The following is a 26254-nucleotide window of genomic DNA, read 5'->3' as shown; positions in this document are numbered from 1 at the left end:
ACACTCCGCCATTATGCCATTATGCCATTATGCCATATGGCACGACCTGCCAGAAAAAAAGCGCTCAAAAAATTATATGACACGACGCCACGACACATGACTATAGTGTGATACTCTAATTATTACTAGTGACCATTAATCAACCTCAATTTTTTAGGGATAATCAATCTTGTTTAGTGTGGGTGCTTAGCCAAGTGTGATTGTTTGCTCTTTCTGTTAGTTATTCTATTGCCTCCTGCATCATGTAATCTTCTCATCTCTTTCGTCTGATGAGTTGATTATTCAATTCATAAAAGCTTGACAAAAGCGTTCTCGCCTGCCTTTCTGGTTTCACCAATCTCCTAAGTAATCAATTTGATCCACGTGCCTACCATGCACGCGCGCGATCCGTAGCTAAGAGAAACATGTCATGGAGTTCTTTTTTTTTTGAGACAAACATGTCATGGAGCTGTGGCCAGAAAAAGAAACATGTCGCGGAGAAAAGTCGGAGCTAATTATTTACATGTATTTGTCGGCTGGGATGTGTTTATAAGTGCACGTCATTGTGGGCCGTGCCGAATATATACGTGTAGCTGCTTTCCTCCTTCGCGTGAAGAAAGAAAACAATGTCACGGTTTGCCTACAATCTTCCTATACGAACCGCCTACGGTTCGCCTACAATCTTCCTACGAACCGCCTCCAACCCCCTTCCCTGCCTGAAATAACACGACGCAATTCGCAGCATCCCGGTACGTCTCTTCCGATCTAGATCTATCCACGAGATCTATCCCATCATGGAAGCAGGCGGCAATGAGATCTCGCGCCTGTCGGAGGAAGTCCTGGCGTCGATCCTCTCCCTCACGTCGCCGCCTGACGCAGGACGCTGTGCCGCCGTCTCCCGTGCCTTCCTCGCCGCCGCGGACTCGGACGCCGTCTGGTCCCGCTTCCTGCTCCACGACCTCCCACGGTTCGCTCAGGGCGTGCTCTGCCGCGCGCCGCCGTCCAAGAAGGGCTTGTTCCGATGCCTCTCCGACCAACCGGCGCTCCTCCCAGACAAGCTCGTCGTACGTAGTACAGATCCCATGCATATCACCTCAACCCAACTAGTAGTACTGCTTATCAAAATCGGCTACTGAATCGATCTGCTGTTCTTTTGTGTAGAGCATGCGGCTGGACCGGGCTACTGGCGCCAAGTGCTACATTCTCTCCGTGAGGTCGCTGCATATTTCGTGAGGCGAGACAAGACAATACTGGGAATGGATCAAGCTCCCTTCTGATGATATCCAAGCAAACAAGAGGTTCGTGCTAATTAATTGGGCCTATTAGTTTAGTTATCGTCTCTCTATGATCTGATGGTATTGGTTCCATCTAATGTCAGTACTAACCATACCATATGCTCGCATCTGCGACAGCTTCTTTGAAGCAGCTCAGCTTTGGGGAGTTTGGTGGTTATTAATCCGTGGCAAAATACATAGCACAATGCTCTGCCGGAACTCCAAGTATGCTGCTTACATGGTGTTCAAACTAGCGGATGAGTTCACCAAGCTTGATTTCCCGTTTCAAGTGGCATCAATAAGTGTTGGAGGGAATGATTCATCAACACGCCAAGTTTGCCTCCAAGCTTACATGGAGGATGGGGATGACGGAGTATCTCGCAAACATATCTTGAGGTCAAGTTGGGAAAGCTATCTGCCTCATACGAAACGCCGTGCAATTCCTCTCACGGATGCCGTTATGCTCCCTCGAAAAAGGGCTGACGGCTGGATGGAGGTCGAGCTAGGCGAGTTCTACAATGGAGAAGGATGTGACGGTGATGTGTTTGTGACCCTAATGGAGACAGAAGCAGGAAATTTCAAGAGTGGTCTTATTGTGTGGGGTATGGAGATTAGAACTAAGCAACGATGTTGATGAGCTTGTTGGGTTAAGAACCGTCGTCTACATTCCTTTCTAAAAAACAATCCGTTTGAGTTGTTGCAAGTGAAACATGAACTATCCGTCCAAATTTTCGAAACCATTCATCGACGGAAGTACATGACTGTTGCTATTTGTAACAAAGTATACTTCTTGTCCTTCAATTCTTGGCAGAGTCTAGATTTGGTTCTTTAACTTTGAAACCGTACAAATTGCACCCTTAACTCTTCAAACCGTACAAGTTTTGTCCCTTGACTGAGCAAAAGCAGTTTTATGCTAACTCGGCGTGGTTTTGACGGGTCAGCGCTCACGTGGCAGTCTCTTCCCTCTGTCTTATTTTACCTCTGGTCAGCATTTCCTCGAGCGGTTGCCGTGTGCCTGCGCCACCACCGGCACCAGAGACAACGCTGGCCACTGCCATGCTGGCCGGGCCGGAGTGGAGCTCCTCCGAAGCTGGTCTGGGCATCAGCACGAGGTACCTGCAGCGGCATGGACCTCCGGAACGCATCCATGCTAGGCGGCGGCGTCGACATGCGCACCTCCACGCCCATGCCTGCAAGGCGTCCCTCCGCCGCGGCCATGGTGCCTGTCCTCGTCATCTTCACCGTGTGCGTGCCGAAGAAGATAGCGAGGCGTGGGTCTCTGCCACCTTCACTCCCAACTTTGTGTGGCTTACCCCGGGCGAGCCAGTCACCGGTGGCCACGCCGACAGCTCAAGCTGAGTGCACCACGCGCCACTCTTGCCAGGCCGCGGGAAGTTGGGAACGGACCATGACGAGATGGCATGGAGCTTGGGACGCAGACGTGTAGGGAGTTTGAGCCACTTCCGGGTGCCCTGCGACTACAAGCATTGCACGCCCATCGCCAACGCCTCCGCGAGACGCGACACATGGGACCTTCAGCCATACAGCCAAGGCAGTCGTCAAAAAGCAAGACCGTCACCTGCGAGTACGCGCTCTACTTCACGGTACCCCTGCTCACCAACGCCGCGGTGTTCGCCGCTCTGCTCACGGAGTTCAGTACCACAGGGGCGTTGTGGCTGGGCTCCTACTCCGACGATAGGGCTGCAAGTGCAGCCGACGAGGTGGTGGAAGTGCAGGCGCGCCGCAAGTGCTGGACAGAATGCCTACAAGAAATAGGATGAGAAGGACAAAGGAGAGAGAAAAATATTGCCATGTGCGCAACGACTCGTCAAAACCATGCTAACTCAAGTATGGATGCGGCTTCTTTCATATCAAAGGACGAAACTTAACCGGTTTGAAGAGTTTAGGGTGCAAATTGTCCGGTTTTGAAATTGAGGGACTAAATCTAGACTCGGCCAAGAATTGAGGGACGGAAAGTGTACTTTTCTCTTATCTATATTCATCTCGACCACTACATTGACTCGTATGCAAAGTCAAGGTTTTTATTTACGTCTTTTATATGATGGGAAATTTTATTGATGTTGTATTAAAGAAGGTACAACATGTATCAAGAGATTTTGCCGGCATCTGCGGGAACACAATCCACAAAAGCAAAGTAAAGAAAGAACATCCACGGTCGTTCTTCATTTGGTTCATTTAGTCGATTCTCAGCGAAATAAATTTAGCCTACACCTGCAAACTAATCTATTTTAAGTACTGTATGTAGCAACAGTTCTCCATGATTGTATCAGAACTGAGCTGAATTGCCTCAACTCACTCCACACGGTTTAGTGATTTTTTTTTTTTGCGAAGAACACGGTTTAGTGATTTCACAAAAGAAATTGGAACCCCACTGTTAGATCCTTTGATGGTTAAACTCCTAGAAGATAACGAAGCGGAATGTCTACAAAGAGGCAAGGCAACAGAAGTACAAAAATGATTGCAAAATTCACTACAGCAACGCATTGTTCATGAAAGAAAGCAAATGTCATCAAAACAAGTTAAACAATCCACAACCGCTCAAATTTAATTCTACAAAACAATGACTACAATACTTCCTTATTTGGAAACAAGGTATATAGTAGTTGTCTGATTTATGATTCACAACTGAAACCTTCTTCACTCAGTAATATTTTTAATCTTGACACGCCTTTATTTAAAATTATGTTACTCAATTGCTTCATTCTACTTCCTTTTATTTTTCCTTTTTGCAGCCAAAGTATTTCGTATACTGAAAGAACAGCTCAGCCCAGTTTGCATGTAGCTGGCACATATGTTTGCCGAAAAACAGACGAGGTTGAGTGTGTGTGTGTGTGTAAGTGTGTTCTTACTGCTTTAATACTTAGAGTGACTGATCAACAATGATTGTGGGCAGCAAGCAGGGAATGCTCACGATGGTGGTGGTGGTGATTGAAGAGCCTTGAATCAATTCGGCCCTATAGATTGGAGCAACAACATGGGAGTTGCCTCTGCACCATGTAGCTCCGTCTGTTTGATTCATCTCCATTTCTTGGATCTATGAACTGGAGCAATCTACAGGTACGTGCAGCATGTTTTCTACTAACAAGAGAGTAACATATGTGTGAAGACTCTCATTTCTGATTTACTTTCAGCCTGTCACAATTATTTTAACCGAAGAAACTATTATTGTTAGTTGGATGAGAGTTGATGCTATACTTCTAGTAGATAGACTATGGTGCAAACTGTCTTAGTCTGTGCAAATAACAGTGCAAACCAACCTTGTATTCTATGAGGAACAAACTGATATTATGGTTATACTTTTGAACAAAAAACAAGGAATCTTAGTAAGCATCATATATTGATGTTACATCGTTTTCTGACCTTACGACCGTAAGCTGGGCATGACCTTACAAAATGCGTGCATCATCTGGCCAGCCATTCTTCCTTTTGCTACCTGAACTGACAACAAAGCAATGTAGTAACATGTTGTTTATGTCCATTCCAGATTCTCGAATACATTCCCGACCTCACGCAATCGATCGTGTCAAAACCAGAAAATGTGGCATAGACCTGAAAGATGATTTCGTACCGATTGTTGCCTGAAATTGTGTCATGGGTAGTAATGAACTAACATTATCTTCCTAGTATCTTCTTAGTTGAGCTCGAAGAGGTAATTAAAGCTCCTACATGTTTTCGGAGAAAGAAGTTCTATTAACTGTTTTTAGAACAAAAGACTAGAACATGAGAGGAAACAAAAATCACTATGTAACAAAGACACTTCAAAAAGGTCATTTTTTAACTGCCAGGAGTTACTTAATGGTATGCTACAATCATGTCGGCTTTTGTTGCTTACTACTGAGCTCAGTTCCCAGCACAAGAAGAACAGACTTTGCTTTCTCCCGAGAAGCTGATGGACACCTTGCCACCATCGCCAACTTCGTCGTTATGGAACTCACCCAAGTCCATTCCATCCAGCCATCAATATTTTTACGAGGGAAATGAACGTCCTCTCTTGGAGTAATTGCATCACAGCTAAGACACTCTCTGCAACCTTGAAAGATATGTCTCCGAGGCGAATTGCCATCCCCATACCCATCGGGTGACCCACGGGCATGACCTTATGCCCATACCCTACGCACGACTAATCGGCTTACCCATCGGGCTTACTCATGGGTGAACGTGACGACCCATATCCTAGCCATTTGAGTAGGGTGCCCATGGGCGTGGCTGCCCATGGGTCAGATTGCCGGCTTGACCATAGACAGACGTTGGAGAACAACCGGGGCCCCGACGCCGCCGTCAGCCACCTGGGCGTTGCCTAGTGGCATTTCCAGCAGCGGCAAGGAGGGAGAAGGTGGAGAGGGAGGTCGCAAAAAATCATATCGAGATCGCCTCCCGTGCTGCCCATCCGGATTGAATCACAATGTTTTGTTGTGCATAAACAAATAAGAGTGCACTTGTTTAAGACCAGATTTACTGGCAGACGATGATTCACACTGAAACATTATGATGCACTTTGAAACAAGAAAAAAAACTAGTGAAATAGTTTGAAACAAAACAAAACAAATTGTGTCAAAAACCAGAAACTATAGCACGAATCTCAAAACAATAACGGACGTTGTATCCATGCATGATTGCATGGTAGAATATTATGTCTTGTGGGAGCGGTTTTCTCACAAAGGAAAATAATAATTGTAAAGAGGGCCAGATACACCTTTGCATATATCTTTGCTGTTTTTGTGCATGCCTCTCACAAGACTCCGTCAAAGAAGATGGATGGGATGGCGTACAACAATGATGAAACTACATATAATGGGTTCATTATACGTCACATGTCTAGCATTTACTCCCTCCATCCCAGAAATAAGACGTTTTTGCAAGCTATGTTAGCTTGTAAAAACATCTTATAATATGGGATAATATGGGACAGAGGGAGTACTTGCCATCTAGACATAGTGGGATTACATGGGTTCAAATCCCAGGTTTTTCACTGGCTGGCCTGTAAATTCTCTGCCCATATTCTTCTGGTGTTGTTGCGGGCAGTAATGAACTAGCAGTATCTTTTTAGTTGAGCTCGAAGAGGTAATTAAAGCTCCTACATGTTTCTAAGAATTTCTATTAACTGTGTTCAGGACAAAATACTAGAACATGAGAGGAAACAAAAATCACTATGTAACAAAGAAACTTCAAAAATGTCCCCTTTTAACTCCCAGGAGTTACTCAATGGCAATGCTACAATTATGTAGGCTTTTGTTGCTTACTTATGAGTTCAATGCCCAACACTTTAAGACAAGACTTGCTTTCTCCCGTGAAGCTGATGGACACCTCACCATCATCGTCGGCTTCGTCATTATGGAACTCACCCAACTCCACTTCCATCCAGCCATCGGCATTTTCACGAGGGAAATGAATGTCCTCTCCTGAAGTAATTGCGTCACAACTAAGAGTCCCTCTGCAACCTTGAAAGATGTGTCTATGAGGCGCATTGCCATCCCCATCTCCATCCTTGATGTTGCCTTGCACGGAAACTAGTCGGGTCGACTCCCTCCCAGCAACACCAACGGAGGCCACCTCGTACGGGAATCCGAACTCATAGTATACATATTCTAGCTTGAACACCAAGTATACGGCATATGTTGTGTTCTGTGAGAGCATCTTCCTTTGTACCTTGGCCCGGATCTCCAACTCATTGACACGATAGAACTGAGCGGCTTCGGAGAAGAACCTACATGTTGCAATTCACAAACATAAGTACAATAGCGAACAATGTGGCAATCTCGGGATGGTGCCGCTGGAGCAATGCAGGGAGCTCAACTCTCTAGTGATCATCACTATCCGCTATATATCTATGGCTCGAGAGGAACAACCGTGTGTTCGGCAATATTGCGTCTCTTCCAGTGCCTGTGGTTGCTAGAGTTAAGGCAAGAGTTTTCTCTATGGAATTTGGCTAGATCAGGTGGGACCTATGGGGATAGAGGATAGTGTTGTTTTCTGTGTGGAGCGTTGGCTGATTTTACTGGGTATGGCCGGCAGCTGTGGCAGCCCGGTGCCCAATCTTATTTGTCTGTACAACTCTATTTTCCCTATATTATAAGTGACACACTTAACTTATGCGCGTTCTTGAAAAAAAAAAAATGTGGCAATCGATCTTACTTTGTGGGAGGCAAAAGCACTAAATTCGCTAGTTAAGTACTCCATCCGTTCTAAAATAAGTGTATTGACTTTAGTACTAATTTAACTTACTAAAATTCCTACAAAGTTGAGACACTTATATATTTTAAAACGGAGAGAGTATAAGGTTGGAGACGGTTTGAACCTTTTGTTTCCTTTGCTGCAGTTGGAAAGCGAAGCTACAGGTGCCCGGTTCTGCAGCGCCCTCGCCGAAAGCGTGAAGCGCTGGGCGCCGGTAGCCCTGTCCAGTTGCATGCTCTGCATCAAGCAATTCAACAGAAAACGACATTAAGTTAAGCCTATGAATTGAACTGCAAGAACGTATGGCACGCATGAACGATAAAGAAAATTAAGCGGCATGCTTAACTGGCTAGCTGGGTTGAGAACTTGGGAGCGTACCATCAACTTGTGTGGGAGGAGAGCTGGCTGGTCGGAGAGGCGCCGGAACAGCTCCTTCTTGCTCGACGGCGGCGTGCGGGGGAGCTCGCCTTTGGCGAACCGCGGGAGGTTACGGGGCAGGAACATGGACCACACGGCGTCGGAGTCCGCCGCGGCGCGGAAGGCCCGGGAGACGGCAGCCGCGCGGCAGGCGTCCGGCGGCGACGTGAGCGAGACCACGCGCATGAGGAGCTCCTCCGGCAGGCGCTCCATCTCGCAAGCGGCCGGCGTTCTCTTGTTATGTGCGCGGTTCTGTCCTTCCGACGTTCTGGAACTCGTGACCATATATAGGAACGTATATAAGACCGAGACCATGGCAGAGTCGGAAAGCTGAATAGAGGCGCCAAACCTACGTGGTGAGGGAGAGACGCGTGATGGTTTTGGTATAACACATCTACGCCACGTCACCCCAGAATAAGGTCTCACCTCCTCGTGCTTGTTTGTTTGTTTGTTTGTTTTCGTTCCCCCATTTTTCTTTTCTTTTTTGGCGAGGACCCATTTTTCTAGTTGTTGGTCATGTTTTTCTTCTCCAGCATTTTTTTTCTTGTTTGTCCTTTGTCATGCAGCACATTATACGTCAACACTTTTCCTCACGTGTGGCTCTCTTAGACCTAAACGTGGATCGAAAGTGGGCTGCAATTTAATTGCGTCAGCCGGATCTTGAACTTAAGACCTCTTGGCTTAGATACCATGTAGAAGTGCATGCTCTAGCCAATGCAACCAAAAGACCGATCTGATGAAAGAGACTATGCAGCACATTATACGTCAACCGTCCCTGTTTGTGTCACCTAAATTGAGAAGCAATCGTTGGCGTCCTCGGTCCTGGTTATCTCTTCTTCTTCTTCTTCTTCTTCTTCTTCTTCTTCTTCTCTCTCTCTCTCCTAATAACTATAACTTTTGATGATAAGAACGAGACTAGGTGATGCAGCACCAATCAATCACTCGTTCAAAAATTTGTGGCCCAAGTTTACTATTATTTCTCCTTTCTATTAAAAATAAGAAAAATAAATATGGGTTGGCTAAATCTCAGTTGAACCAAGTCTCAGTCGATGCTATATTGATGAGATCTTGCGTGGAGATTCGTGTAAAGCTTTTTTTTAAAATATATTTCTTCGTTTTTATATGTTTTGTCATTTGACTGAGACTTCGACTGAGATCTAGCCACACTCCAAGAAAAAACTAAAATAATAATAGAATAAATCGCTTGTCTGTATTGGTCGTTTGTGTTCCGCCGGAGATCACCCCAGTTGTTGAGTTGGCTTGAATAAATTGACAAGTTGGTTTGTTACTAGCTAGCTGCTTGGGCTATTTATGTACACAGAATTTCCTTATGATCACCGATGGACTACATGCAAGTATGTGTGCATTGTGGCTGGAAAGAATCGATCTACAAACTAGCTTGGTCTACGTGAGCACGGCCAACAAGCAAAACGACGCATGATCAATCCCATCGAACGGTGCGGCGAGAGGATCATGTCCTATCTGCTGAACAACGAGCAAAGCGAGTTAATTAGTGTGTTTCAATGAAATTAATCAGAAAGTGCATGATGAGTCGGGAATGCGTTCCAATGAAACTAATTGGAAGTGCACAATAAGTCAGGCCTACACCAATATGACCAAAAAGCGGTGACATTGTAAGACTTGAGGAAAACTGCAAAACCGGTCACCCTCTGCAAACCTCCTCACTAGGAAAGGACATCAGAAATGTATCATCACCATGTGGTACAACCTCCCAAGTCCACTCGTGCTAAAACTGAGCGATTTTGGCCACCTCTACCTCCACAATGTCGGCAGAAAGTGAACTGTCAGAAATCGATACCAAAGTTATCAGTGAGTCTACAGTGAGAGATCCATCCTACAAACTTTACCAGGCATCTGAAAAAACGCCGTGCTTTCAATTCCGTAACCACAGAGCATCGCCACTGGCTTCGGTAACTTTAGGGCAGGGCACCGCCACATGATGGCAAAGTTATAAACTGCACCTGCGTTGAAAAATAGAAGAGAAAAAATGATGTCTGAGCCTAGGTTCGAACTGGGGACCTTTAGTGTGTGAGACTAACGTGATAACCAACTACACCACCCAGACAACGTGTTTATTTCTGACAACTAAATTATTTCAGGAATTGGATAAATCTTACCTGTAGAAAACGCGTCATGGCCTTCAACTGGATTACATATGGGCTTCCTTTTTTTTTTTTTGATAAACATATGGGCTTCGTTTAGTGCTGTTGGGTGGGGCCGCTGATTAGGCGCCCTGCAACTGCTGCTATCGCGTGTCATGTGATTTCCCTCGGACTTTGTATGAACACTGTCCTCTGAGGTAGCTCTTGAGCTATCTAGCTTGGCAAAATTCGGTAGCCCTTCTGTTTGGTTGGTTGAACCCACTAGCGCCTGATCAATAAAGTGCCGATGGGCGTTTAGCTTCAAAAAAAAAACCACTAATGGCACTGTCTTTGTTTGTTCATGATGTAACTTTGATCACCAATGAATAAAAGGGGTGTTTTGCTGTAAAAAAAAGGCGACAAAACTCCGACTTGAAAAAGCCGATGACAAAACTCGAGAATGGCCTTATTGTTTAGGGCATTTGTAAGAGTAAGCAACAAATGCAAGTAAGATTGTAGTATTTGGTACCATACCACGTGAGAGCTAGAAAGAAAGACTTCATTGTACAAGTTTTGTTCCCAAACGCTATATGGGCTGAGGATCGTCCAGCGTTTTTGAATTTGTACACTGGTATTTTTCACTTCTGGGTCTTGAAACACCAACTCACGGGCTATTTCTTCGGTTTTGCCCGCGCAACAATGGGCTTCAAGCCACGCCACTCGAGCCACTTCTTCTAGTTTTCCGTTCCCCCCTTATCAGTTGGTTTTCTACCCCTAAACAGTCAGTTGGTTTTTCTCCCATACCCCTAAAAGACCTTGCCTGCCTGAGTGGGTGGAGCCGAAGCAGAAGCAGCAGCCAATTACCCCACCGCACGCGCCGGCGGCAAGACTGACACCATGGCCATATCCATGGCCGGCCGATGTACATCGACCTCGTCGACGCGGATGACGACAAGGGCAAGGGCGACGACTAGTAGAGTAGATCTAGGTTTAAAACATTTTGGTTATGTTTTTATTTTAATTAATGTACCAAATGAACTTTTGATGGCAGTGTATATATTTTTATTTCAAAATTTGGCCAAAAAACTGAAATGTTGCCCGAGGCGCACCGGCGGGCGGGACACAAGTAGACTTTTGGTGTCCGCGTGGCGATCTAAACAGACAAAAAAACAGATACATTGCGTGTCCGTTTAGGTCAACCCGTTGGAGTTGCCCTTTGTCCTTACAGCAAATATAGCTTGGCAAAACTACCAAGTTATAGACTTGTTGACAAGTTTAAAACGCTAATGTACAACTCATCAATGTAACATACACATGAACAAATCAACTACACGCTACATCAATTTATTTAGTAATACGAACTGATGATTCTTTTCTTCCGAAACGGATGGAGAGGTGCCCAGGGCATAGGCTTCCTACTTGAACCTGGCCTTGACGGCGTCGATGTCTTCGTTATCGACCCTGAAGGCCTTGGCCAGCACGTCGGTTGGCACTGGTGGTGTGGCAGCGAAGAGTGTGGTGGCGATGGCTTGTGTGCCCTGGAGCTGGCTGTTGAAGGCGGCAATGACGGAGGCGGGGCGATGTCCCCTGTTCTGTTGGAAGTGCACGAGGCCACGAGGGAAGACGAACACCTCTCCGACGGTGACGAACCTAGTGAAGAGCTTGTTGGCGGTGGTGATGAAGCCCACCTCGAGGGTTCCCTCGGTGACGAAGATGATCTCGGTGGCGCGAGGGTGGGTGTGCGGCGGGTTCTGCCCTCCGACCGCGTAGTCGATGCGCGCCATGGACACGCCGAGCGTGTTCACCCCGGGGAATGACTGTACGTTGGCCGCCGTGACGACCGACCCTGCGGGGTTGTTGGTGTTACCGGCCTTCTTGAGACCGGCAAAGAAGAAGTCGTCTGCCGTGATGTTGGCCTTGCACGGGAACCCGTTGATCTTGATCGCTGCCGCGAAGCATTTGATCGAACACACAGCGTGAGCAACAACCAGGACACCAAGATCCAAAGAAGAAGCTGACAAGCTAAGATGAACTCATAATTTTGCAGGATGACTCACGGGATGCCAGGTCGGCGACGCAGACGTCCTGGAGCATGTCGGGGTCGCCGGCGAGGGAAGGGGCGGCAAGCGCGAGGAGGACGGCGCAGGCCGCTATGGCGGCAAGGTGAAGCCTCGCCATGGTCGATTGGTCAATGCTTGCTTGCTATGAGCTTGGCCTTGGTGGTATAGCTTGGGTCTGGAAATAGCAGAGGTAGGAGGTGGTACTTGTAGGCAAGGTGATTCGTGTGTGGGTGGAACGATGGATAGCATCGCCATCTCAAGGTCAAACAGGGGGAGGCTGCGACGAGGCGACAGGGTTGATGGGGATGGAACTGGAAGCAAGCATACGATTCCATTAATTTGTAGCCAATGGAGATATACTAGTTGTTTACCCGCTGCATGGAGGCTTCCTGCTGCTACTCTGAATCAGATCCATGATCCAATCCATTCGGTGGCACGCTACGAGACACGAGGGAACAACAACCCCATTTTCGCGGGTCTCTTGCCACGAATAATGCACGATTGCACATGCATGGCGACGGGTGTACCGAGTAGTTGCACATGCTAGTTCGTACTCCCTCCGCTCCCGGTTTAGTAGCCCTCTCATATTTTGGGTCAAAATTTGACCATCTATTTGACTAATAAAATATAATGTATATGGTATAAAAATATAGTTTTGGATTTGTATTCGAAATAGGTTTCCGATAGTATAATTTTTGTGGCGTATAGTTTACATTTGTTTAGATAAATCTTTGTTCAAACTTTAGCCTAAATAAGAGGGGGCCTGATAAACCGGACCGAGCGAGATAGTACCGTTAGACCTCATGGTGATTGACCAATACATACATACCCCTGCCTCATTGATGGCAAGCTGTCCCAGCCAGTAATCAATTCCACTTGCATCAAAGAGGAGCCATTCTGCTCAACAACTCCATCCAGATTTTGTTCCAGAAGAGGAGATGAGAAGGATGCTTCTGACTATTTTTTGCTTGCGAGGCTGATCTGGAACAGCTCTCGTACTACTTACTTAATTGTTAGAACTACTTAATTGTTACTGGAAATCATGGTGCCCAACACCATGCCCCATCAGAGACTTTTGTTTCTTGTGGGAATATTTTTAACGTTGGCTAAACCGAGCACTCACCCACTCACCATATTTTTAAATACTTCCTTCATTTCATAATGTAGTGCATGTATATATTTTTAAAAGTCGAGAAACATATTTATATTTAGAATACCAAATGTATATCATCGGATACATGGTGAGTTAAATGTTCATAATGTTCATATCGTATATGTTTGGTATTGGAGATATAGATAGTTTTCTTCATAAACTTGCTCAAAGTTTCTTAAGTTTGACATTGCAGAAAATCTATATGCATTATATTATGGAACGGAGGGAGTATAGCGGACGAAGCAGCGAGAGCGAGGCGAGACTTATGCCGAAGAATCTGATGTTCTTCATGGTGATTAAAGCATCTACAGCCAGAACCCGTGGATGCGCTCAAGGACAGTGACCAGACGGGTCTTAAATTTTACAATTTGCAACCACATACCTTATTTCTAACGTCTTGGACCGGCGAGGCTGTCAAAACACACCAAAAATTGCTCATACTTAGGATGCAGACATGCAGTAACATCAGAGGTGGGGACACTTCTACACGGTCTGAACTTGGCAGGTCAGGTCGGCTATAATTTTATCGAGGTTAAATCAGACAGTCTCTTTTTCTTTTTGAGTATTGAATCAGGCTGCCTCGAGGCGATCAAAGTGATGAAGAACGTAATTTTATAGGCCCCACTGCAGCCATCTTCGAAGAGTGCTCATTCTTGTCTCGCAACTTCAGTTTTGTTTCTTTTAATCATTGCCCTAGGGAAGCTAATAGCGCTGTTGATGGATCCCCGAACTACTGTTTGGAACGGGGGGTATCCTTCATTTTTGGCTAATGTATTACTAGCAAAGGATGTATTCATTATGCATAGTTTAATATTTCCGCCGTCCCAAAATAAGTAACTCAACTTTGTGTTAACTTTAGTATAAATTTGTGTCACTTATTTATTTTGGGACGGAGCGAGTATAACCACCATAAATGTTTTCTTCAAAAAGGACAGCGAAACTTCAATTAAAAAAGAGAGACCACTTACCTCTAGAGTGGCCCATCGTTTAGGGCAATCATTAGAGGTAAGTAACAAAGGCAAATAAAGATTGTAGTATTTCGTACCATACCATGCGAGAGCGAGAGACTTAATTGTACTACAGGTTCTGTTCCGAAAAGCTATATGCTAACGTCCCAATTTTAATCTTGCTACTCAAACGCTTCGAGAACCACTTCTCTCGGTTTTCCCTTTCTCGCTTATCAGTTGGTTTTCTTCTTTACGTGGGTGGTTTTTTCTCCGGTATCTCCTGGTTTTTCCTCTTGCGCTTATCAGTTGATTTTTTTCTCATGCGACAAAGTTCTCCTGTATTTGGGTGGTTAGTTCTTATGAAAAATGTAGCTTGGAAAACTACTGCCAAGTTATAGATTAGTTGACAACAGTGGCGGAGACAGCACCCGGCGAGCCGGGGCTGCTGCCCGGGCTCCCATGGTGCATGTGCATGGAGCTCTAGTAGTAAACAAATGGTTTCTTAACTTTTTATTTGGGAAAAATATAATTAACTTGGCATTACGTATATCTTGCCCAGGCTCTAAGTTTGAGCTGGCTCCGCCACTGGTTGACAAGTTGAAAAAACCAATGTAATAACACATCGCACTACTAAAATGTGGTAACATACAGTGCGCGAAACAGAAGCAAGTTTTATTATCTCAAAGAGCAACAAATGTAACATACACAACAACAAATCAACTACACGCTACAGCTCACTTGATGACTTGATTACCATTTATTCAGTAACAAACAAACGATTTTTTTTCTTCCGAAACGGATGGAGAGCTGCCGACAGCAGAGGCTCCCTAGTTGAACCTTGCTTTGACGGCGTCGATGTCTTCGTTATCGACCCGGAAGGCCTTGGCCAGCACGTCCGTCGGCACCGGTGGTGTGGCAGCCAAGAGCGTGGTGGCGATGGCCTGGGTGCCCTGAAGCTGGCTGTTAAAGGCGGCGATGACGGAGGCGGGGCAGTCTCCCCTGTTCTGCTGGAAGTGCACGAGCCCACGCGGGAAGACAAACACCTCTCCGACGGTGACGACCTTAGTGAAGAGCTTGTTGGCCGTGGTGATGAATCCCACCTCCAGAGTTCCCTCGGTGACAAAGATGATCTCGGTGGCGCGCGGGTGGGTGTGTGGCGGGTTCTGCCCTCCCACGGCATAGTCGATGCGGGCCATGGACACGCCGAGCGTGTTCACCCCGGGGAATGACTGCACATTGGCCGCCGTGACGACGGACCCCGCCGGGTTGTTGGTGTTGCCGGCCTTCTTGAGTCCGGCGAAGAAGAAGTCGTCGGCCGTGATGTTGGCCTTGCAAGGGAACCCGTTGATCTTGATTGCTGCCGCCATTCATGGGTCAGCCATCAGCAAGATCCAGCTAGCACACAAGATGCAACATGGAAGTTGACAAAGTTGAGTGAATAACTCAGCAGCAGGATGACTCACGGGATGCGAGGTCGGCGACGCAGACGTCCTGGAGCATGTCGGGGTCGCCGGCGAGGGAGGGGGCCGCGAGCGCGAGGAGGACGGTGCAGGCCGCCACGACGGAAAGCTGAAGCCTCGCCATGTTCGATTGCTCAATGCTTGCTTACTACGAGCTTGGTGGTAGTATAGCTTGGTTCTGGAAATAGCATTGGTAGGAGGTGGTACTTGTAGGCAAGGTGATTTGCGAACTATGGATGGGATCGCCATTTCAAGGTCAAACAAACAGGGTGGGCTGCGACGAGGCGACATGGCCGGATGGGAGCCAATTCAAGCATCCGATTACATTAATTTGGAGCCAATTCAATGAGGATGTAGGAGTAGTTGTTTATGCGCTCCTTGCAGGCTACCCTTTCACATGCGTTTCTGGATCAGATCCACGGTTCATCGATTATTGACACGAGGCGTATGACGCGTATCCTCTTGGAAACAACACCCCTGTTTCGTGGGTCTCGATCGCCAGAAACAATGCAGGATTGCACATGGCGACGGGTGGCTCGAGTAGTTGCACTTGCACATGTTAGTTCGTACCGTTAGACCTCATGGTAACCAAGTTGAGTTTCCGCCTCTGGGGTGGTTGCCAAAACAAAAGATGACCCTGCCTGATGGAACGGAAGCTGTCTCTGCCAGTAATCAATTCCACTTGCATCAGAGAGCAGCCATTCTGGTCAATAACTCCATCCTGATTTTGTTCCAGCAGAGGAGAGGAGAACGATGGCTTCTGACTGTTTTGCTTGCGAGGCTGAGCTGGAACAGCTCTCCTACAGGAGAGATTAGATGTACTATAGAACTACGTACTACTAATGATGCTGGAAATCACGTTGCCCAGCACCATGCTCCATCAGAGACTTTTGTTTCTTGTGGGAATATATTTTTCCCTGGGCTACACCGAGCACTCAGCCACTGACCTTATTCAATTATTAGGGCGAGGGCGAGGGGAGACTTGTGCCAAACTGCAAAGCATTACATGCGGTTCCTGGTGGTTAGTGGTCAGGGAGTAAATCGGTAGCTGTCCGGCCGTCTCTATCACCGACAGGGCACGTACCCCGATAAAATCTCAACATTCGGATTTTAAGCATTTCATCCGGAACATTTTTTTTCCGCATGCAAACGAGCACCACAGCTTCACTCACTCCTCGTCGGGCGACAGGGCGGCTCCCGTGCTCGCGGCCGCGATGGCGCCGTCCGCCGCCGATGATCGCCGGCGCGTCGGCGGGCGGTTCTGGGCTCTCGCCGAGTCCGACGAGGATGATGCGGACGACGATGGGGATGCATCCCCGGCGAAGTCATCGCCCTCACCCTCAGTGACACCTTCGGATCTCATTTGTGACTTTTTTCATTCAGGTTATAACGAAGATGAAGTGGCAACTACGATCAATCATGTTCTGCCATCGGACGATCCGGCGCGAATCGGTCTTCACGCAGGCGAGAAGAATGAGATAATCCGACGCGTTGTTCATCGGAGGACGGCGGTGTCGGCGCTCAGACCTTGGAAGGGTCCCCTACCTAAGGTGAGTCTTCCGAATCTTACGCTTTTCGATATGATTAGGCCGGAGTCGTGGATTACTGTTAAGAAGAGGAAGCATGCGAGGCGGATCAACTCGTCAGGCACCGGTGGCGCCCGTGATGGCCGTGCCGGCGACCGGGATCTCGGAGATGAGATCGCTACGTTTGAAACACTTACTGGGTTGTGCTGGGCCGGCTCGGAGGGAGCCGGGTCCGCAAGGAGATGGCCCAGGGTCAGATGGGTATGAGGCCCATGCTGTACCGGACCATAGTCTTACCCGTATCGTGATCCCATGCACGTTCGAGGGTGATCGATCTCTTTCCCGCGTGCGCCGTCTCCTGCTGCTCCTAGGGTTCACAGACACGGGACCCGAGGTTTCCCGGTGTGTGGTGCTCGTCGGGCGAGGAGGATCCGGCCTCTCCTGGACATGGCCGGCCGCGGGGCTGCGCCGCCGCCAGCCAAGAAGAGTGTCTCATCCGCTCCAGCAGGACGGAGCGGGCCGGCTCCGCTGCCGGCGGACGGTGTCGGGCGTGGAGCCCTGGCGCCGCTTGGCCAGAGACCGCTGGCAGGCGGGGGTGTTTCTCTGGGCAACCCGGGCCGTGGGACTGGCCACTTGGGCGTGCGGCTGCCGAGGCAAGTGCCCTTGCAATCTGCGATAGGGCGGGGCGGGCTGAGGCCTCCAGCGCCGGGTGCGGCATCCGCCGCTCAGCCGACCGCGGGTCATGGTGGGCCTCGGCCGCAAGCGCCGGGTGCGGCCGGTGTGGCTGCTGCTGGCCGGGGTGGTTTTGCCCTTGGGGTGGCGCCGACATCTACGGGCGGTCAGCCTCGTGCCGCGCCTCCGCCTCACGTCGTCGCGAGGCCAGCTCAGAACAGGTTGGGACCGGCACAGACGAGGCAGAATTCTAACACTGGAGAGTCCCATGATCCACCCCGAGGCCAGTTGGGGGACGATGGGTATGATGCGTATGGAGAGGGACAACATCGTGGTTCCTCTTCCACAGGAGGAGGTTGAGGTTATGCCTGGCAGAGTGACGGGTCTACTGAGAGACCGTTTCTCGACCCTCCATGTGGATTTGTCGAGGGAGCCTCAGGTCCGGACCACCGCCAGAGAGGTGGCTACCGTGGACATCGTGGTGGTCGGGGTGGTGGCCGTTGGAGGTATCGCCGACAGCCTCCGCCTCCGGCAGTTGTTGACCATGCGGCGTCAGCAGTGGAGACCGATCACGCTCAGTCCACGGATCTCCCTCCCCAGGCGATGGATGTGGTGACGGCCTTGGCCAATGTTGAGGTTCCTGCGACTGGGACTGTGGTTGAGGCTACCGACAGGTCTGATGCAGAGAGGGCGTCCAAGTGGGCGCGTAGAAAGGAAAGGATGCTTTGCTACCGTTGTGGTGAGAAGAGCCACTTCATTGCTGAGTGCGTGGCGGAGCTGTGTGAGTCATGTGGCAAGCCAACTCATGCCTCGGGGGATTGCCCGTTATTGCGTGACCAGGCTCCGGCTCTGACAATGTATGGGGTATATTGTGCTGAGCTAATGTTCTTTGAGTCCCCTGCCGCGAGAGAGATTCCGGAGGAGACAATGAGCTTGACCACCGGGGTTGTGAAAGCTACCCAGGGTGCGGTAACTGAGGCTCAGATTGTGCGGAGGCTTCAAGAGCTGGCACCGGGAGACTTCCAATGGGAGATGGTTCCTCTTGAGGCTAATATTTTTAAGGTTGATTTCCCCACTGTGGATGATTTCCAGAGACTGCTGAGCTTTGGCTTATGTAGAGTGCCTGGCACTAAGTGCATTCTGGAGTTTAATGAGTGGAAGAAGGTGGAGCCTAAGTGAAAGCCATTGACGTAGGTCTGGTTGAGGTTTTCGGGGGCTCCATCTAAGCCTTTGCAGGATGTTCGAGTTGTGGCCAGTATGGGTATTATGGTTGGCTAGACGGAGAAAGTGGATATGGCTTTTACCTGTACTCATGGAGTGGCCCGGATTTTAGTGAGCATTCTGGATATTGAGTACATGCCCGATGTGGTCAACTGGACTTATAGGGGAGAGGTGTTTCCGCTAGAGATCGAGTTCAAGGAAACGGATCTGTTTGCTGAGGCGATTAATGGGAATGATGTTGATATGCACGAGGGTGACGACAGTGCGGGTGCCAAGGGGGCGCCGACTGATGACTCGACACGGGAGGGGTCTAATGGTGCTCGCCCTGATGCTCAGTTGACCGGGGATGGGACCGGGGTTGAGCCAGCGCCCTCACTAGCGGTGCCCATGACTTTGTTGCGTTTTGGGTCCTTTGAGCCAGCCTCGGCCCCTCCCAGACTTTGGAGTGACCGGGTAGATTCTGATGATGTGTTTGAACATACGCTCCCTTTGTTGGAGTTCGAGGGTGCTGGCGGATCCTTGGCTGGACGCCTGGTGATGGCATCGTCGGCGAGGGCTTTGGATAGAGTTGGGGAGGTAGAGCCAGTGGTTGCTCCTATTTCCCTTGCTTCACTTGTGGTCGAGGCTCCGGAGATGACGACTGCGTCCGAGGTGGAGCTTGGGGGAGGGGGTTCGGGGCAGGTGGCTTTGACTTCTCTCCTCCCTATCCCGACGCCGGCGACGCCGGTAACGATGACGTCGGCTGGTGCTGGGAGAGGTGGCCCGAGGCAGGAGGCCTCGGCTCTTTCTCCTCCAGTCGTGGCGACGGCGCCTACGCTTCCAATGGCGCTGGGGGGGGGGGCTGGGGCAGGTGGCCCTAGCTCCTCCTCCCTCTTCGGCGGTCAGGAGGACCGCGTCTCCGTCGACGACGGCACTCGACTCTGCGTCGAGGGGTGGGGCGGGAGGAGGGCTCGGGCAGGCGGTCCCTATCATCCTCTCTCCCATTGTGCCCGTGGACCTGGGCCTCGGTGTGGGGCACTCGTCCGAGGGGCATGGGAGCCCTCAGCCGCCTCCTCCGGTAACCTTGGTTGACCCTTTGTGGGATTCCGTGCGAGGCTTTACTAGGGAGGAGGTCGTTGCTTTTGGCAGGATCCCTGACCCGGTCTCGACGGGGAGACGGATGAGTGCTCGCGTTCAGGAGCTTCCGGGGGTTGATGACATGCAGCAGAGGTGCGCTATGAGGGCGGCCAAGCTTCATGATGCTTAGATCTCTACTGGTATGTCCGTCAACATATCTAATTCTTTATTGCATTTTTCTAATGAGGAAATTATAAATAATGCAAACCAATTAGGAGTTTCACTAGGGGCTACTGATAGTGATATTTCCAATTCGGTGAATGATTTGTTAGATTTGGAGGCGGAGCGTGCCTTAGAGACTATTCGTAATCTTGCAGCGGTAAAACCCATGAATGATGATGAGATTGATGCGTTAGGAGTCAGAGTGCTCGATAACCTGTGTGCGGATCTAGCACCCTCCAATCATGAGTCTGAGGATGATGATGTGCCCCTAGATAATGCAGTTGCTAGTACCGCTGAGCCCGGTTATGAGGACCGTGTGACAGAACCTAGTAAACCAAAGCGCAAGTGGAAATAGAAGATTTATCCCGACTCTGCAGTTCGTAGGAGTGCTAGGATTCAGACTACTAAAAAATTTCATGATGAATTATGAAAGGAATCTTTTGGAATAGCAGAGGTCTGAAAGACTTGGCTAAAAGAAGGTTTCTTGCTGAGGCATCTCTGGAGCATCGTTTAGATTTTATTTCTCTTTCGGAAACTGGTAGAGATAACTCTGCGCCCCAGTTTCTTTCCTCTCTTGCGGGTGGTGTTGATTTCGATTGGCATTGCCTCCCTCCGCGAGGAAGATCGGGTGGTATCTTGCTGGGTGTGAGATGCGATTCACTTGAAGTCTGAAGTGTAGTGATGGGAGACTTCGCGGTTAAGTTTCGAGTCAGGTCTAAAGTTGATGGGTTCAACTAGGCTTTGGTGGCGGTTTATGGTGCTGCACAGCCCGAGCTTAAACCAGAGTTTCTGGCGGACCTTGTTCGAATCTGTCGGTCCGAGCAGCTTCCAGTTTTAGTTGGGGGTGATTTCAATATCATTAGGAGGAGAGAGGAGAAGAATAATGATAACTTTGACGGCAGGTGGTCGTTTATGTTCAATACCATTATTGAAAGCTTGGATCTGAGGGAGATAGAGCTTTCTGGTAGAAAGTTTACCTGGGCTAATGCTATGCCAAATCCGACTTACGAAAAGCTTGATCGAGTTCTCGCGAGCGTGGAGTGGGAACAGAAGTTCCCTCTTGTTACGGTTCAAGCTCTCTCGCGGGGCGTGTCTAATCACACACCCTTGTTCGTGGACTCAGGGGAGCCGAACCACGTGGGAAACAAGAACACCTTTTCATTCGAGATGGCCTGGTTCGAACGCGAAGGGTTCTTGGACCTGGTTGCCAGGGAATGGGCTAAGGGTGCAGGAGGTAGGACTGCGGTCAAGTGTTGGCAAAATAAGATTAGGAATTTGAGAAGTTTCTTACGGGGTTGGGCTAAGCACCTTAGTGGGGTGTATAAGATTGAAAAGGATAGGCTCCTTTCTCTTATACAGACCCTAGACTTAAAGGCCGAAACCACGATTTTGCTGCCAGGTGAGCTTCAGGTTAAAAATGAGGCAGAAAGAGGTTGAAAGAACTTCTCCGCGAAGAAGAATTGAAGTGGGCTTTGCGGGCTAAGGTCCGCAAAGTGATCCAAGGGGACGCGAATACTCAATTCTTTCACTTGATTGCTAATGGTAAGCACAGAAAGAAGAGAATCTTCCAACTTGAACAAGATGAGGGCACTATTTTAGGACAGGACAACCTAAAAAGCTATACAACCGAGTATTATAGGCAGTTATTTGGACCTCCGGAGGATAATTGTGTGTCCCTCGATGAGTCCAGGACTGAGGATGTGCCGCAAATATCGGCTGCTGATAATGATATTCTGGTTGCCCCGTTCTCAGAGAAGGAGGTGTTTGATGCTATTGCACAGATGAAAAACAATAAGGCTCGTGGACCAGATGGATTCTCGGTCGAGTTCTACAAAAAGTGCTGGCACATTATTAAGGGGGATTTGCTACCTTTGTTTCATGATCTGTTCTTTGGACAGCTTCACTTATTTCACTTGAATTTTGGAACTATCACGCTGCTTCCTAAGAAAACGGATGCTGTGAGAATTGAGCAGTTCAGGCCGATATGCCTTCTCAATGTTAGTTTCAAAATCTTTACCAAGGTCAGGACTAATAGGCTCACATAAATTGCGCATTCTGTGATGCAACAATCCCAAACTGCTTTCATGCCGGACAGAAACATCCTTGAAGGGGTGGTTGTCCTTCATGAAACGCTCCATGAAATCCATTCCAAAAAATTAGATGGAGTAATTTTTAAGGTGTATTTCGAGAAAGCGTACGATAAGGTCAAATGGCCTTTCCTCCAACAGGCATTGCGTATGAAAGGTTTTTGATGAAGTCTGGCGTCGCCAGGTTGAATCATTTACGCAAAAAGGGAGTGTGGGAATTAAAGTGAATAACGATATTGGTCATTACTTCCAGACACATAAAGGCCTAAGACAAGGAGATCCGATGTCCCCTATCTTGTTTAACATTGTGGTTGATATGTTAGCGATTTTGATAGGAAGGGCTAAGGAGAATGGTCAAGTAGGTGGCTTGGTACCTCATCTTGTTGATGGAGGTATATCCATCCTTCAGTACACTGATGATACAATCATCTTTTTGGAGCATGACTTGGCCAAGGGGAGAAATATGAAGCTGGTGTTATGCCTTTTCGAACAATTGACCGGGTTAAAGATTAACTTTCATAAGAGCGAGTTGTTCTGCTTTGGTAGAGCCAAAGACGAACATGAGTCTTATAGGCAATTGTTTGGGTGCGAGATGGGGGATTTACCTTTCTCTTACCTAGGTATCCCAATCCACCATCGTGAGCTGACAAACAGAGAATGGAAGTGCATCGAAGACCGATTTGAGAAGAAACTGAGTTGCTGGAAGGGCAAGCTCATGTCATGCGGAGGACGATTAATTCTAATAAATTTGGTGCTCACAAGTATGCCTATGTTTCTCTTATCGTTCTTTGAAGTCCCAGTTGGTGTCAGGAAAAGACTGGACTTTTATCGATCGTGTTTCTTTTGGCAGGGTGATGAACTAAAAAGAAAATACCGGCTTGCTAAATGGGATATCATCTGCAGACCGAAAGACCAAGGGGGTCTTGGTATTGAGAATCTTGAAGTAAAGAACAGATGCCTTCTCAGTAAGTGGCTGTGGAAGTTGTCATCTGAGACTGTTGCCACGTGGGCGCAAATCCTTCGCAGCAAGTACCTACAGACAAAATCACTGTCCCAGGTCACAGTCAGGCCGACTGACTCGCCTTTCTGAAAAGGACTGATGAAAGTAAAACAATCCTTGTTTAATAGGACAACGTTTGTTATTGGCAACGGCGCTAGTACACGTTTCTGGGAGGATACTTGGCTCGGCGACACACCCTTGGCCATTCAATATCCATCTTTATATCGTATTGTTCAACGACGTGAGGTGTTCGTTGCAACGGTATTTCAATCTATCCCCCTTAGTATTCAGTTCAGACGGTCGCTAGCGGGCAATCATTGGGAAGAATGGCTCCGTCTAGTTAGAAGACTGATGGAGGTTCAACTTTCTCAACAGCCTGATGAATTACACTGGAAACTGACTAGGTCTGGAGTATTCACAATTAAATCAATGTATATTGATGTTATTAATTCGAACTCCATTCCTACCTCCAAGCATGTTTGGGCTGTCAAAGTTCCATTGAAAATAAAAGTGTTTATGTGGTTTGTCCATAAACAAGTTATTTTAACCAAGGACAACTTGATAAAGCGTAATTAGACAGGACCTACTAGGTGTAGTTTCTGTGATCGGGATGAGACGATCAAACACCTCTTTCTTGATTGCCCGTTGGCCAAGGTCCTTTGGCGGACGGTCCATATTGCTTTTAATATTACTCCACCGAATTCTGTCAACACGTTATTTGGGACATGGCTTAATGGGATTGAGCCTGACTTAGTGAGACATATTCGTGTTGGAGTTTGCGCTTTATTGTGGACTATTTGGAATTGCATAAATGATTTAGTTTTTAATAGAACATCACGTATTCACTTTTTGCAGGTTATTTTCCGAGCCACGGCATTGATCCGTTCGTGGTCGCTACTCACTCCGATGGAGGCCAGGGAGCATTTGGTTACTGGATCCATCCGTTGGGAGATGGTAGCTCGGGATATCTTCAACCGGTTTGGATGGCGGTCATGTAATAGGATAGGAAATTAGTTTACCTATCTATCTTTAGCCAGTCGGTTGTGGCGTCTTTGTTTGGATAGTTTGTGTTTCTAGCCCATTTTGGCTCTGTGTGAGCTTTCTTTTCAGTTTTTATTGTTGGAGACTTTGGCACCTTGTTGGAACCTTTTCATTTGGTTAATAAGATGGCCATATGCATCACTCTGATGCAGAGCCCGGGGAGACCCCCCTTTCCGAAAAAAATCCGCAACGTTTTTACATGACAAGTTTGGTTGAGGCGAGGTGGCAATTTTAGTTGTTAAGACATGGCAACTTTGTCCCAGTTTGGGTTTTTTTGTCAGAAAATTGTAATGTTTGCCAACCACACATGAACTAAAATTGCCTAAAAAACGTTCGGGTTGCCATGCTTAAAATCCAAACATTCGGGATTTATCATTGCCATATTAAAATTATACGTACTTTTCAAAAATGTGTGAAAATTTATAAAAATTACATGTAATTTTTTAATACGTAAATTCTTTTCTTGATTACTCAAAAACATGCATAGTTATTTTAATCAATATGAAAATGTACATGGGTTTCAAAATCTTCTTCAACATTCAAAAAGTTCTTGGATTTTATAATTAGTCCATTTGTTTAAAGAATGTTCAAAAATTTCGGAAATATTCACGCATTTGAAAATGTCCAAAGTATTCATAAAAAAATCACTCACGCATTCACAAAAATAATTCATGTATGTTTTTGTAAAATGTTTATGCGGTAGATTGTTTTTAAATAAAGCAATAAAAAGATAAAATCAAGAACAAAAATAAATATTAGAAGCAAAATAAAAAATAACATAATTAAAACCAAGGAATTCCGGCTGATATAGTACAAACCGACAGAAAACAAGAATAAAACCAATAAAACATGGAACGATCCAGTTAATCAAGCCACGTCTCGAAGGAAAGGCTAGCCGCCGCATCCTCCTTCCTCCATAAAAAAGTTAGGGTTTCTGCCTTCCGCCGTCGCCGCCGCAGGTCCGCCTCCTCTCCGGTGGCCCTAGGGCCATGGGGGCGCGGTGGATCTCGGCAAGGGCCGGCGGGAGGGCTCCGTTTTTAGTCGTTTCTTTCAGTTTTGCTAGGGTTTGTGTCCTGCTCAGCAAGACGAGATGACGGCGGCTCCCTGAAGATGGAATGAAGGTCTCCCCACCTAGTCCCCGTTCCGGCGGCGCGTATAGCACGATTGGTGGGCGTGTGGAGGTGTGTCTCCGGCGGATCTATCTTTGGTGGATTTGCTTGGATCTCGTCGTTGTTCGTCTACGTTCGCGTGTCTTCGGATTGGATCTTTCTGATCTACGTTATTCTTCATCTGCGATGGTTGCTGTTCTGGTGCGTTGGTCCTACGGGGCCTTAGCACGACGACTTCCTGACTGTCTACTACAACAAGTTGTGCCCGACTCTGGCGATGGAGGGGTGATGACGGCGGCGCGCCTTCGGCTCGCTTCAGTGCTGGTAGTCGTCGCTAGGTGGTCTATGGATCTGGATGTAATTTTTATTATTTCTGATATTCGTTGTACTGTCATGATTGAAGATGAATAGATCGGAAATTTTCTCGCAAAAAAAACATGGAACGATCCAAATAAACACTTTTAGTGGTGTGGTGCGAGACGGCATAAAGAACGCAAGAAAAGCTAAATGGCCAAGCCCAAGTGAAGGGATGGCGGCCGGATTTCTACAATTTTGCTAGTCTGGAAAGTCCCTCAGTTTTCCTACCCTAGCCGCCGCCACGCCAGGCGACTAGGGAGGCGATTTTCTTCCTCCGATCTCAGCCGGCCAGGGCGTTGGCCCCCTCTCCCTCCGGCTGCTCCGGCGGCGAGAGGGAGGGGGACCCGTTCCTCCGTTCTGTAGTTAGGTTTTGGATTTG

General features: G+C 47.9%; 4 protein-coding genes and 1 non-coding gene across 5 annotated transcripts; 1 reads left to right on the top strand and 4 right to left on the bottom strand.

The window, feature by feature from the left end:
• The first annotated feature begins 773 nt into the window (after window positions 1-773).
• Window positions 774-1887, top strand: LOC119321520 (F-box protein PP2-B11-like). The gene is made up of 3 exons (XM_037595167.1): window positions 774-1043; window positions 1141-1208; window positions 1392-1887. Exons 1-3 carry the CDS (start codon window positions 774-776, stop codon window positions 1885-1887), a joined length of 834 nt encoding a protein of 277 aa, XP_037451064.1.
• Window positions 1888-6491: 4604 nt separating this feature from the next.
• LOC119321519 (F-box protein PP2-B11-like) lies at window positions 6492-8147 on the bottom strand. The gene is made up of 3 exons (XM_037595166.1): window positions 7824-8147; window positions 7570-7682; window positions 6492-6978 (listed from the first exon to the last, which is right to left on the bottom strand). The coding sequence occupies exons 1-3, from the start codon at window positions 8145-8147 to the stop codon at window positions 6492-6494; spliced, it is 924 nt and encodes a 307-aa protein (XP_037451063.1).
• A 1727-nt stretch (window positions 8148-9874) lies between these two features.
• On the bottom strand, window positions 9875-9948 carry TRNAV-CAC. The gene has a single exon. It is a non-coding gene; the product is annotated as a tRNA-Val (tRNA).
• Window positions 9949-11118: 1170 nt separating this feature from the next.
• LOC119320153 (germin-like protein 1-1) lies at window positions 11119-12208 on the bottom strand. Its single transcript, XM_037594263.1, has 2 exons — window positions 12022-12208; window positions 11119-11909 (listed from the first exon to the last, which is right to left on the bottom strand). Exons 1-2 carry the CDS (start codon window positions 12140-12142, stop codon window positions 11380-11382), a joined length of 651 nt encoding a protein of 216 aa, XP_037450160.1. The 5' UTR covers window positions 12143-12208; the 3' UTR covers window positions 11119-11379.
• Window positions 12209-14775: 2567 nt separating this feature from the next.
• On the bottom strand, window positions 14776-15823 carry LOC119320194 (germin-like protein 1-1). Its single transcript, XM_037594302.1, has 2 exons — window positions 15588-15823; window positions 14776-15481 (listed from the first exon to the last, which is right to left on the bottom strand). The coding sequence occupies exons 1-2, from the start codon at window positions 15706-15708 to the stop codon at window positions 14952-14954; spliced, it is 651 nt and encodes a 216-aa protein (XP_037450199.1). The 5' UTR covers window positions 15709-15823; the 3' UTR covers window positions 14776-14951.
• Between the last annotated feature and the right edge of the window lie 10431 nt (window positions 15824-26254).

Source organism: Triticum dicoccoides, chromosome 6B, assembly GCF_002162155.2.
Source record: "Triticum dicoccoides isolate Atlit2015 ecotype Zavitan chromosome 6B, WEW_v2.0, whole genome shotgun sequence".
Lineage (NCBI taxonomy): Eukaryota > Viridiplantae > Streptophyta > Magnoliopsida > Poales > Poaceae > Triticum > Triticum dicoccoides.
This window is presented reverse-complemented; position numbering and strand designations above follow the sequence as displayed.